Source organism: Lygodium microphyllum, chromosome 30 (assembly GCF_053477565.2).
Source record: "Lygodium microphyllum isolate KBCC chromosome 30, Lygodium_microphyllum_v1.1.10, whole genome shotgun sequence".
NCBI classification, from domain to species: Eukaryota; Viridiplantae; Streptophyta; class Polypodiopsida; order Schizaeales; family Lygodiaceae; genus Lygodium; species Lygodium microphyllum.
The window spans coordinates 21,474,412-21,487,580 of NC_141164.1; the positions used below are offsets into that span (position 1 = coordinate 21,474,412).

Here is a 13,169-nt window from a genome sequence, read left to right on the forward strand (position 1 = left end):
GTAGCCTTACTAGTCTATGTTTTTTCGCACCAATGGCAATGAATCTAGAGTTCGTCATTTTTTTTCTATGTACCCTTGAGACATCTTAGAGGATGCTAATATCTCACACACACACACACACACACACACACACACACACACACACACACGTGCAAACTCGTTATTGATTTAGCATAGACGAGGGGCTTTGGCACCACCATCCTCTAACTATTTAGAGGCACGCACACATGCACTCTCTCTCTCTCTCTCTCTCTCTCTCTCTCTCTCTCTCTCTCTCTCTCTCTCTGTGTGGTGTTGTAAATGGTCAATCATTTGCTGATTGTTCTCAGTGTTTTTCTCTTCTTTCGGGAGGGGGAGAGGTCGCATGCAAGAGGGGGAAGGGACAAGGGGTTATTACATTGTCTACCCTTACAAAAATCAAGAGTCCTGATCTGGACAAGAGCAATGGCATTGCTTTTGAAGCACAACTTATTCCATCCAAGGTGCATTATAATTTAACATCTATTGCATGATCAAGACTAAATACATGACATCAAGGGCCTATCATAAGAATTTGAAGGTGGCATGATAAATTTGACTCTTTCTTCAGAAGTTTGATATCCAAGCCTTTGGTTCACCATGAATACCCTATGTCTTGACAAACCTCCTGCATCATTTTGTGGTTTCTTGTGCTTCATCATTTACAATCATCTTGAGCAAGTACAAGGTAAACTACCTGAAGATGTCCCGTCTCATCCCACTCAAAGCATCAATGGTTGGGATAACTGCATTCAAAGCATTGTAAAGATTGAGCTACTAATGTACTTCTCTAATATGTGGAGATTAAAAGTTTCTCTCATTCTAAAGAAGGATTGGCTACCTGCAAAAGCACCATAACTTTAATACTGAAGACACAGAATCAAGAGTACAATAACATCATTCTTTCTCTCACTGCTTCTCCCCTTCATTCATCATTTATGTAACTTTCATCCCTCCCTCACCCTAGACATATTCCTCCATAACCTCACTCCCTCATACACACACACACTCTCTTGGATTGACTGTAAATTTCTAACACAAACCCTCCTGCCTTGAGCAAAATTCCTACTATATCATCCTGGAGAACGCAGGGTCAACCCATGCGCTCCATCCGCTATAAGAAAGATGTCAGATATCTAAGAATACTGCGATTACTGGCGTGACATCCATAGATAACCATCCATCAGTTGTGCATGCATCACATGCTCCTTTCTAACAAATTTATTACTGATATTCATGATAAATCTTTGAACTAAAAAATGAAAAACTTTCATTTTTGATGCGACCTCAAAGTGGTGGACCAATTCTAAAAATAAGGCTGTGAACAGGCCATTTGCTTTCCGGAGGAAAAAAAAGAATTGAGGACACACAACTTGATGGTCCAGTTACAAAATCTAGGCTACAGTGATGGGAAAAGGTGTTATGGGAGAAAAAGATTTATGTTACAATATAAAATGCTTCAATGCAAATTTTCGTAGGGGTATGTGGGCTGCCCATCACTCATGCACTATGCAACAGACCAGAGTATTAGGCCCCTAAAGCCACTCTAATTGAAACTCTGTAACCTATGATGTGACTTTGCTCTGGACACTACCTTGAACTCATCTCACCACCTGAGGAATCCCGATCCTGTAACTTATCAGGTCTCCACTAAACAACACAAACGCCACTGGTAGTTGTTTGAGCAGCATCGAGAACAGAAGCGACGGCTGAGAGATGGAACCTGACACCTCGAATTTGCACCTTATCAATCTGTCACCTTTACCTCAGTGCAAAAATTGGAGAGCCCCTCAGATTGCCAAGAGAACCAATCCTTCACTCCCAAGTTTCAATGGAAGAATGGCAACCACTCAGCATGCAGCTAACCCCCTGGCATAACTGTGCAACTAGGCACTGTTTGGGCTGGTTTGGCACCATTCCATGAAACCTGGCATGTACTTTACAAAACCTACATGTACACACAAGCTCAAATTAAGTGTAAAATACACAGCCCTCAGATCCAAGCCAAAGAATTGCGATCATTGACTGGTTGGGGCCTGCCACGAGTAGGAGTTGGTGGCCTTTGGGTATTCAATTCCTGCAAATTACATAATCAAAATATTTTTTCAGTTTGATTATCTTTCATAAACCACCATTTAGAGGTCATCGTTGTCTATTGGTTATCTTATTACCTGCATCCATGTATCTTCCGCATGATGATCTGGGGAAGCCTCTGGAGATGCAACTGTTGGAGGCAGAGGATGGATCAATTTTGGTACAACAATCAAATCTCGACCAAGCACTAGAATGGCTCCCGCGTTATTTGCAGTACCTGAAAAAAGAGTTGAGGAAACAGATAATTGCTTGCCTATCAATAAATGGTAACTCCATTTTAGTATGTGAGTAGTTCATACCACAATAATTGGTAGCTGAAAACAATGTGATCAAGTGTCCCTGTGCAAAGCGCTCAAAACCATCCATCACACATTCATGGGCCCTGATAATCAGCTGAAGATCGTTGTTTTTGCAGAACTCCATCACTCGATCAGGCTGATAAACATTGCACGCAACATGTTAAAACTGCAAAAAGAAAACTGTGAAGCAATAGCTACTATCTGAGATATTATAATCAAACAATGTGGTTGACATACCCCAAAAGTGACAAGGCCTGGCCCTCTAGCATTTGGACGTAAGCCTTCAACACTGTCATTTTCAGTTGGATCTGACCTGCAGTATGATCAGGGACATTTCAGTACAAGTCAAAGAGACCAACAAACAGAACCATACCACATGACTTTATTTAAACATGAACTGACCACAGGAGATCCATCAAAACCACTGATCCTGTCTCCATAGTGATAGGTCGCTGAAGATTTTCAATCTGCTCCACATAATTGATAGAACGTCCTATGCCACCATGCATGCAAATTATCTTTTTCTCGATAATGGCTGCTAAAGGGAGCCAATTAAAAAGTTGATTGATACGGTTCCAAGCCCATATTCCATCTCTCTCTCCCTGTTTTGAGCATAGACATGACAGAGCAGAACAGTTGGAAACCCCCACATAAAACCAAGGGATGTCAAAAAATGCAAACATGATACTATCAAAGCTTACCATCCGCTCAATGCACTCGATTCGAAAACCAAACAAAGCATTGATGTCTGAAGCTTCATGGTTCCCTCGAATCAGGTGCACATTTTGGGGATACTCAACCTGCCACAGAAGCCTTTCAGTACGCGCAGAGCCATGTACCAAACTTCTGAGTGAGAATGATTGTTACAACCCATCTACCTTCAGAGCAAGAAGTAAAGTGATTGTTTCTAAGCTATGTTGTCCCCGGTCAACATAATCGCCAAGAAAAAGATAGTCAATATACCTACCAGAGAAAGCACAACAGTCAACATTATGGAGACCCATAATTGCTTTAAATACCCAAAAACCTTCAATAACCTCTAATGAAGGCCAGATCTAAGAGAAATGACAGGTCAAAGGTTCTCAATAACTGCTTTAAATAGACAGAAACTCTTAAAGAAGTTGTAATGTAGGCTAGATCTAAAAGAAGTTACAGGTCACCTAAATTATTAAGCCACATTTTGTCCAATAAGATGATTGTCTAAAGCTAATTTTAAAGTCCAACACTTTGGCAAATTATATACACATCGCCTAGGAATCTTTTAGGTTCTAGATTCTGTTGCCTGAAACTGTCTGTCTTCTTGTCAAAGAAAGTGCCCTGCAATGCAGCAGGTTCGGTACAAAGGGAAAGGCACTGATGTGGCACTTGGCTGATTACATGGGTATTACACACAATCAGTTGGTGCCTGAGATGGCTACTGGTGCTACTTTTGAGGTGATACAAACTGATGCAAGGCCACTATTAAACAGAGGCTCAAACATTGTGTTTACACGTGCAGCTACAGGAGGTTTTCTTTAACCTTTTTTCACATTTATTTCGCTTTTTTTGTTATTGTTTTCAGAAGAATAAAGTTAAAAAGAAAATAGTAAAAGTAAATAAACAAGCAAAACAAAAGCAACAGAAAATGACAAAAACAAATAAACAAGTAAAAGCAGCAGCAACATGCTCTGAAGCAGCAGTGATCTGTCATATAACATCTGCTCATTGCTGGTCATTGTGTTGCTAGTCATTCTCATCTATTTTGTATGTTTGTTTGGTCATTCACCTTCGAAATTGAGATCAAGGTATGCAATTTGCTTGACATTAGTCAGTTTATTTACCATTAAATTGCACTAGATAGAGTATCATCAAGCCATTAGATTGTGTTGTACTACTCAGTTTATTCGTCATAGACAGGAGAGACAAAAGGAGATACCAATCAGAATGGTACATGCAAAGAATGCATTTATGTGCATCTCATTGAAGGCTACATTATCCAATGTTTGATCCTATCGCCAAAATAGTGGAAGCATGTCTCTGTAAAAGTCACATAAGTCACCATTAATAGCCCCATTAGTCACAACATCGAAACCGGCTATGCCACCATGATCATCACCGACAGTAGTAACAGCAGCATCAACATCCACAAACATCACATCATTGATTGGATAGATACCGCCATGATCATCATCACCAGCAATTAGAACAGAATCAACCATACCGAGAACCGCATCACTGATGCTGCTAGAAGCTGGCATCTCACGTGGATATGGTAAGCTCTATTTTGTTTTCTCCTTTGTAATCAGAAAAAGAATTATCACCATGCAGTTTTTGTTCTCCATCCCTTGGGAAAGGGAGACAAGGAGGAGGAAAAAGGCAAGGACGCAGAAACCAAAAGCGAAGGATTACAAAGTAGGATGAGGAGAAGTGAATGATCTGGAGCTTGGGAGGATTATGCTCTTGTGGGTCTAGCTAGAGAGGAGAAGGAAAAAAGGAGGAACAAGGTAGGAAGGACAAAGCAAAAAGAGAAGCAAAAGATGTGGGGCATTAGCTCCTCCTACGGGTCCAACTGTAATTGGAATGAGAGAGGAGGAGCAAGGGGAGAAAATATGACAACAATGAAGGAGAAATGGACGATGTCACTAGAAAGTGAAATGGAGTTAATGATCTAATTAAATTGAACTCTATTTTTGGTGCCCCTAGCTCCTAGCACAATAACCATTACACTAGCAAAGCAAAAGATTTGACACCAATGTGCATTGTCCAAGTGTACAATCCATGTGGTACAAGGACGAGGCAAAAGTCACAAGATGCAATGTGATTAAATTGAAGTTTGCACCTTAGAATTGAGTTACATTGAAAGTTTCGCCTAGTAAGCAACTCATTTAGGGGACTTAAATTATAAAGCAAAGCTTGAAGGTAAGTTTGGTCCAGCAAACAACTCATTTATAATTATGGACCCAAGCATTAATTAGCCCTTATCAAAAACAAGATTAGCATCACTTGTTACTTATTTAGAAAGCTGACCTTGGCTATTTGGGATCTCTCTCTCTCTCGTTTGAGCAACTCCGAGTATCAAGATAGTTGTTCTTCTATTTTTTGCAACAAAAATTGCAGCTTTCAGCCATAGAGGATGAGCTAACAAAGTGTATGGAATCAAGAGAACATTCACTATTCTCCTCTTCACATGGGAATCCATTCAGCAGCTTTTGGACTGCTTCTCTTCTCCTTTGACATCACAAGCCTTCTGCACTTTTGGGACAATTTTATCGCGAAAAAAGTGAAATTTTCACAGTTTCATCACAAGAAATTCCTCTATTTGTGAGTGGAACAATGTGAGATTGCATGTGGAATATAGAATATGGTTGTCAAAGTAAAAGCTCGATGAAATTGGGCTCAAACGCTAGCTATCATTTTTAGGTTTTGACAAGTAAAGTATTCATGTGTAATTTTCAACACTCTACAGTCAGTTGGAGGACAATACTGAAGATCACAAGGTCGCTATGCACTTGTGGATCAGTTATGCCATGTAAAATGGCTTAAATATAGTCATTCTATTGTGGAAAATGCATGGGAAAATTAGGAAATATAAGCCAGTATCTAATGAAATGCATATTGCAAGGATCCCAACAAATCTGATTTTACTCAATTTGACGGTCAATTGGATGTGTAAAGTTTAGAGCAATGCATTGCAATTGATACATGAACACGTCTAAGGCTTTGTAGAGTATATCGATTTGGTTTGCAAGTCATTGGACCATACACAACATGTGTCCTTATATATTACACTTGTTAAATGTGAATGAAGAAAATTTAGAACACATTTAGCCAAGGTTGGTAGGAGCAATTGAGGAGACCACCACCACACTAGGAACAAGTCTAGGCTAGTTCAAGAGCATGAAAATAAGAATCACCAACATTGAGAAAGTGCCAATTTGTAACAACACGGCACTTGTGATTTTGTGCAAGCTTTGAATAATGATAAAGAAATATTGTAAAGAGCACCAACCTTTGGGGCCTATGTTGTGTCACTTACTGTGCAAGGGCATTCTAGCTCTTCTATTAAGTCAGTCTTTTATTTATTTACTAATTTATTTCACGTGTGAAAATCAATTTATGTTCACTGCCCTTCAAATTATTTCTGAAGGTTGATGTCATGGTTCCATCACCAAGAAAGCACCGTGTTTTTTGAGTGCATAAGCATGCGGTTGTCTTGGGTGCAAGTATAAGCTACTCTAATTTGACTTTTAGCAAAGATTTCAAGACATCACCATCTTCTTCAAGGAGTGAGCTTGTAGTTGTCTTGTGGTGAGCACAAATTTTTTGAAGTGCTATAATTAGTCAGAAAAAGCAATGAGTTTTCAGAAATTTCAACAAGATATGACTAAGGAAACAAGACGCAAGTGATGAGGAATGATTGTCCTCAATAGAGAGGCACAAATTGCAAGTGCAAGGCCTATGGAAAATCATGCTGATGTGGTATAGCAGCACATAAATGCAATTACAATTGAAGTTCAATACAGCCTAGACATGGAGCATTGCTTGATGCGCAAGAGGGGGTAACAATTCTACTCCTATGGTAGATAGGGTCAAAGATCCACTGGTTGTTCGGGACCTACTTTGATTAGTGACACTGTTTTATACAGCTGGGTATAGATGCTTACTAGAGCATGAAGTGTCATACTTTTTGAACAACTCTGGACATACTAATGACATATTTATGGCAGCAATAGTGCACATGTTGCTTCAGGTCATTTGTGATATGTGTCAGTGATTTTTGTTTGGCAGGTAGAGTGCAAGGCACTACATGCACGTTTGTTTACCTTGAATGGAACGGTTTTATGCTTCAAATGTGGCAACAATGTGAATCTCTTGGAATGGCCATAACCTTAAGTGTTGTGAAGCAGCAAGGATCTCTAAGGCTACGGGCATAAGTCTTGTAGCAAGCAAAGCATATGCTATGCTGAGTTTGAGCTGAATGGGAAGTATTCTTACAATCATCTTCACTACCAAAAGAAGTTGTGGTCTACAGTTGCAAAGCATCCACATAATAATGCCCATGAGAAAGCAATTAAGACTTTCTTTGGCCAACTTGAGACAAGAGATTGATGCTTTTATAAGATATTTTCATGGCTTGAATGAAGCTATTGGGTTTGTTACACCCTTTTGCTTAAGTAGACAATGAGCTTTGAGACTTGCTATTATCAATGTTGCACACGCTTGTGTTTAAGTACTCTACGCCCTTTTCTTGAGTACATGGATCAAATTGGAGAGACACTCCATAGAAACATCTTCTTGTCTCGAGATACGTAAGTGAATCAATTACCATTCATTCTAATTTCATCTTTTTAATCATATATATCAATCTATGATCTATCATGATTCATAATTTATATTTCTATGTGGATAACAAGTTAACTTTTATATATGTTATGGACTACACAACATTCGCCAACATGGCTCAAAGATTGAGCAAAAGCCAACATGGCTCAAAGGCACTAGACCATAGATACCATGAACGGGACCCTTGAAACACGGGAAACGCCCAAAGTTAGGAAGCGGGAACGGCATATATATATATATATATACCATGAACGGGACCCTCGAAACACGAGAAACGCCCAAAGTTAGGAAGCGGGAACGGCATATATATATATATATATATATATATAGAGAGAGAGAGAGAGAGAGAGAGAGAGAGAGAATCAACGCTTAAGTCTTAGAATCTAGAGAGATATATCATATCAACCATAATTCGTGAAATTAGAGACATAATAATCAAGTTTCAACAATAATAAAGATTCAAAACATTGTAATCAGCAATGGATCGTCACACTCATGATTCAACATTGTAATCAACAAGTGTACATAAGTCCAATAAGTGTGCATTGCAAAGACACAAAATATGCACTACACTTAAAAGTCTAAAGATCCAAGTTACACGAGTTCCAATTTTCAAGTCAATACTCTAAAGTTCCAAAAGGCTAGCCACTAAGTGCTCCAATTCATGGAAGATGGCTCCACCGTGCCTGAACGCTCATCTTGCTGAACAACATCCTAGCCATCACCATCGTCATCATCGTCGTCATCTTTTTCCTAACGTATAAAAGAATCAGTCTTTACAACTGATGTATGAGCTGACAAGCGAAGATTGGAGCTCACATAAATTAGGTCATTCGTCTTCATTGTACCAAGACGACTTCTCTTCTTTGAGTAAACGTGATTGAATGAGCTCCATAGTTGCTCTAAACAAGAAGAGCTAATTGTTTGGCTAAGAATACAAATAGCCAAACTTTGCAACTCTGGAGCTTCTGCCCCGTAGTCTACCCACCATAAAGCAGCCCCAATTATTGTCCTCTTCTCTAATGCATCCTCTGTATCAAACATCCCTAATGTTTGCCGATACACAGAGAGCTGATTTCTAATTTTGTGTTGCATTTCACGACTACGATAAAGCCTTGCAAGCAATGTGTTCCAAGCCTTGACCACCTTAAGGTCTCTTTCTTGCATCTTTCCTTGAAACTCAAGATCAAGCACAAATGCTATAACATGCATAGGAGAGTCGTACTCATTCCATCTCCTGATGCATAACTCCTTCATCTACTCATACATGTCTGCATTTAGTTCCAAACTCTCCAACTTCTCAATCATGGGATCCATACCTTCATAGATCTTCCCAATGCATGGATCCATGCCATCTGCAAGCCTCAACATGTGCATAATAGAATCAACCATTTGGTTGGTGCAATTCATCTCATCCCAAAAATCTCTATAAGAGACATATGCATTACATAACACAGTAGTAGCAGTGGCAGCCCCAATCCAATTTTCATACTCCTCACTAGCAAATAGCTCCCTAATTGCACATTTGCAATAGTGCAATCGACCAAGCATAAGAAAGTTATATGCAAATCATGTATTCGAGTATTTGAGAAGTTCTTAGCCACTTCTCTTGCGAAACTCAACATGCAAGTACTGATGATTACATGTAAATATGATAATCTTGTCGCCTTTCGCAACAAGAGATGGAATCCATGGCAAGTCCCCAAGATCCTTCAACAAGTTATTCAAGCAATGTGCCATGCATGGACTAAAGGTGATATGTGGATACATTGCCATTAAAATGTTTCATGCTGCCCTATTTGTAGGTTCACCATCTCCCACAAACTGCACTACATTTTCAGCCCCAACAGCTTGCACTACCTCGCACCACTCGAATGCCAATACATCTGCACTCTTACCAGTCTCTGAAGCATCATGACTACCAATGAAATATGCATTCCCACAAGAATATGCGACAATGCCATGTATGGACCTATGACATGTGTCACTCCATCCATCTGCTATCAATGTCACTCCATTTCTTTCCCATTGATTGCGAATATTTGTTGTTGCAATCTCTATGGTTGCTTTCTCCTTCTGAAGCAATGTAGTCCGGATAGTTTCTGATGAAGGGAGCTTATATGTGGATCATTACCTTGCAATCTTTGTCACCATATTTAAAAAATAAGGTGACCTGGCTGATTTGAATGCAATATGGTCATGGTAAAAACAAGTGTGCCATTGTTGTATCTGTTTCCTCTTTTTTCTTTGGTTCCCATGAAGTGTGCAATGAAATCTATCTAACACCACGACCTGCTACCGCTGATGGCCCACGAGAAGGCTACGTAGCCACTAATTCTGGTGGTCTTCTGCATGAAGTACCATGCCCTGCTGGCCTTGGAGCCCATGTTGTTGGATCCATGCTATATTTGGCATCCTCTTGACATGTGAATTCCCCATAGAAGTGGCTATGCAGTCAAGTAACTCTTGATACATTGGTGCAAAGAACGCACCTCTTTCCCCTCCTCATATAGACGATGGGCTCTCATTTTATCAGCCCCACTAGTGCGACAATAAGAGCAATGTTTGCGTTTCCAAGGGCAAGCCCCTCCACCTCTCAATGGCACCCCTGCATCTACCTCATCCCACCATGACCAAGTTGTGCTTCGACTTCATCCAACTGTTGACGAAGTCCCTACTAAGGATGATAAAGATCCCATAGATGTCAATGCTGCCATCTATATAAAAGTGACAAATAATCAATAAAGTTCAATGAAATTGCAAAAATTTGCAACCAAAATTTCAATATGCTTGTGTTAAATGTTTGCTAAAAATTGCCCGAACTTTGGTGCTACTTCAGCCTGCATTCCTTTTATTGAAAATGCCACGAATTTGGGGCATTCCAGCCTGCATTCCCTTGCTGAAAAAACCCCAAATTTTGCTGTATTTTCAGCTCCCAAATTTGGAGCAATGACTGATTCAAAATGCCACAAATTTGGGGCATTCTACCCCGCATTCCCTTGCTGAAAATGCCCCAAAGTTTAGCACATTTTCAGCTCCCAAATTTGGGAGCAATGGCTGATTCAAAATGCCCTAAATTTGGGGGCTCTTTCAAATCCCAGGATGGTGGATCCCAATGCCCCAAATTTCGGGACATTGCAGCCAAATTTAGACCCCAATCCTTGAGAAAGCCCCAAATTTCGAGGGATGAAACCGGTCTATGACTCACATAAAGCGGTAGTTCCTTCAATTAACACATGGTCTTTTCACACACAAACAGAGACCTCACTCCCTCGCTCAACACCAAATTGGCCCCGAAGACCAGCGCCCCTCTCAGTATTTCTTTATCAATTAAAAGATGGAAAGTTACAAAAAATGAAATGTTCCAACATACATAACATGTGAACAGTTGGTTTTCATCTTTTTTGAGCAAATCCCAGCTGCATAAGGACAGTACAGCATGACCACAACAACATCCCTTTAAGGAAAGCATTTTCTATGACCATAACTCAATAATTCATAGAACAACAGCCCTTTAAGGAAAGCATTTTCTATGACCATAACTCCATGATTCATGTGCAGAATTGCAGTCTGCAAAACTCTGTATTTACTATTCTTACTGTCCAGCATATCCCCTTTTAGAAAAGCAATTTCTGTGACCATAACTCAATGATTCATGTGCAGAATGGCAGTCTGCAAAACTCTGCATTTACTGTTCTTACTATCCAGCATATCCAAAACAACATCCCTTTTAGAAAAGCATTTTCTGTGACCATAACTCAATGATTCATGTGCAGAATTGTAGTTTGCAAAACTCTGTATCTAGTATTTTTACTGTCCAACATATCCAAAACAACATCCCTTTTACCCTGGCATCATTCCAGCGGTAAAACAGTCCCACAAACAGCACTAAATCAGAGCTGAAAAACCATGTTCCTATGTGGCATGGTCATCACTTTCTTTAGTTCCTACATTGGAGAAGCCAACAGCTACTCCTAAACCTGGACAGTGAGGCTCTCCTGTTCCTGTGTGGCATGGTCATCACTTTCTTTAGTTCCTACATTGGAGAAGCCAACAACTACTCCTGAACCAAGACAGAGAGGCGCTTGTCTTAACAGAAGTGCAAACAAAACACAGAACTATACCTTCAATGGAATTAGCCCATCATGCAAAGCATTTCCTCTAAGAATAGAGAGAGAATTGACCAAAGGGAGCAAGCTCTACCTCCATACATGAGTCAAAGACGAAGACATACTTCCCATAGCTGATGTACTTGCAGCAATCTGCCCTCGGCTCCTCCAAACTTCACTCTCCGATCTGCCCCTCATGCCTATTACGTTTTTTTTTAATGTTCCCTCTCTCTCTTTTGGGAATTTGTGCCACATGACATACATGTAACAATTTTCCCGTTTAAACCTTCCAGTCTAAAATTCTCCATGATCGGTGCAAAATTTGACCTCGGCACAAACCAGAGAATTAATCCTTGTGCAAAAATGAAGATAATGACGCGAAGAGATTCTGGGGTCCAAAAATAGTAACTCCCTAAATTTTAGGGATGGTGACCCTTGCATTCCTCAAGTTGTTTTAAGCAACTTTTATCATTGCAACCACATCAAAAAGTGTAATGTAGCTCAGTTACAGTGACTTTTATTTAGTGAGCATTCTCACATGTGCATTTTTTGTCTTGCCTAGTCTCATTGTCCTACACCATCTCCAGTGGCTAAGCACACAGCCCCAAACCACTAGCATTATATTCTTCAATGCCCATTAAGTATGGAACCGGTCCTAAGGCTCAAACAAACCATTAGTTCAATTTGTCCCAATGGTTGTCTCTTCTGGCCATGCAAAGATCCCGGCTTATTCCCAAAGAACTGTGTGGGTAAAAAGCAACAACAACTAAAGAAAAGAAAAATAAAATATTTATAGTAAACAAGGAAAGCAACTGCAAAAAGAATCACCACCTGGTGACATACTCCCCACTTGAAAGAAGCAAGCGACCTCGATTGCATGCCACACATGCTAACGGATGACACAGGACGATAACAAGATTCTCCATGTTATTAGTGTCGTCGCATGTATCACTTGCTAACAGATGACAAGGGGTGATGGTAGAAGTTTCCCCACTACCATTTGTGTCATTGCAAGTTCAAGTTTCACATAGATGGAGGATCACATCCTATATCCAACTATGATTACTAGAAGTCTTTCTAATATACATGTTTCCAGATGCAATGTTACCGCGAACTATTAGTGTCACAACATGTATAATCATTCAATTGAAGTATAACAAATATGACTTCAAAGTACTAAGCTTTCATTCAAGGATACAACTGTTAATGCTAAGTGTAAACCATACATTGTGCATTATTCAATGAGATACAGTATTCAACTATACAATAGAAAATGTACATTGTTTCAAAAAGCATTCTAAGTCACAATAGATTCCAATAAAAAAGC

At 39.8% G+C, this 13,169-nt stretch overlaps 1 protein-coding gene across 2 annotated transcripts in view; it reads right to left on the reverse strand.

Annotated features, from left to right (window-relative positions):
• Positions 1-1,322: 1,322 nt before the first annotated feature.
• Positions 1,323-13,169, reverse strand: part of LOC148009616 (serine/threonine-protein phosphatase BSL2 homolog) — a 70,888-nt gene continuing 59,041 nt past the window's right edge. The window contains exons 15-21 of one of the 2 annotated variants that reach the window (XM_087672942.1): positions 3,290-3,374; positions 3,113-3,211; positions 2,814-3,013; positions 2,649-2,724; positions 2,412-2,547; positions 2,190-2,329; positions 1,323-2,095 (exon numbers count right to left, since the gene is read on the reverse strand). In XM_087672942.1, coding sequence (XP_087529068.1) covers positions 2,012-2,095; positions 2,190-2,329; positions 2,412-2,547; positions 2,649-2,724; positions 2,814-3,013; positions 3,113-3,211; positions 3,290-3,374 — 820 coding nt within the window. In that variant the 3' untranslated portion in view covers positions 1,323-2,011. Of the gene's footprint in view, positions 2,096-2,189; positions 2,330-2,411; positions 2,548-2,648; positions 2,725-2,813; positions 3,212-3,289; positions 3,375-13,169 lie in introns of both variants that reach the window. The other variant, XM_087672941.1, reaches the window with a different exon arrangement.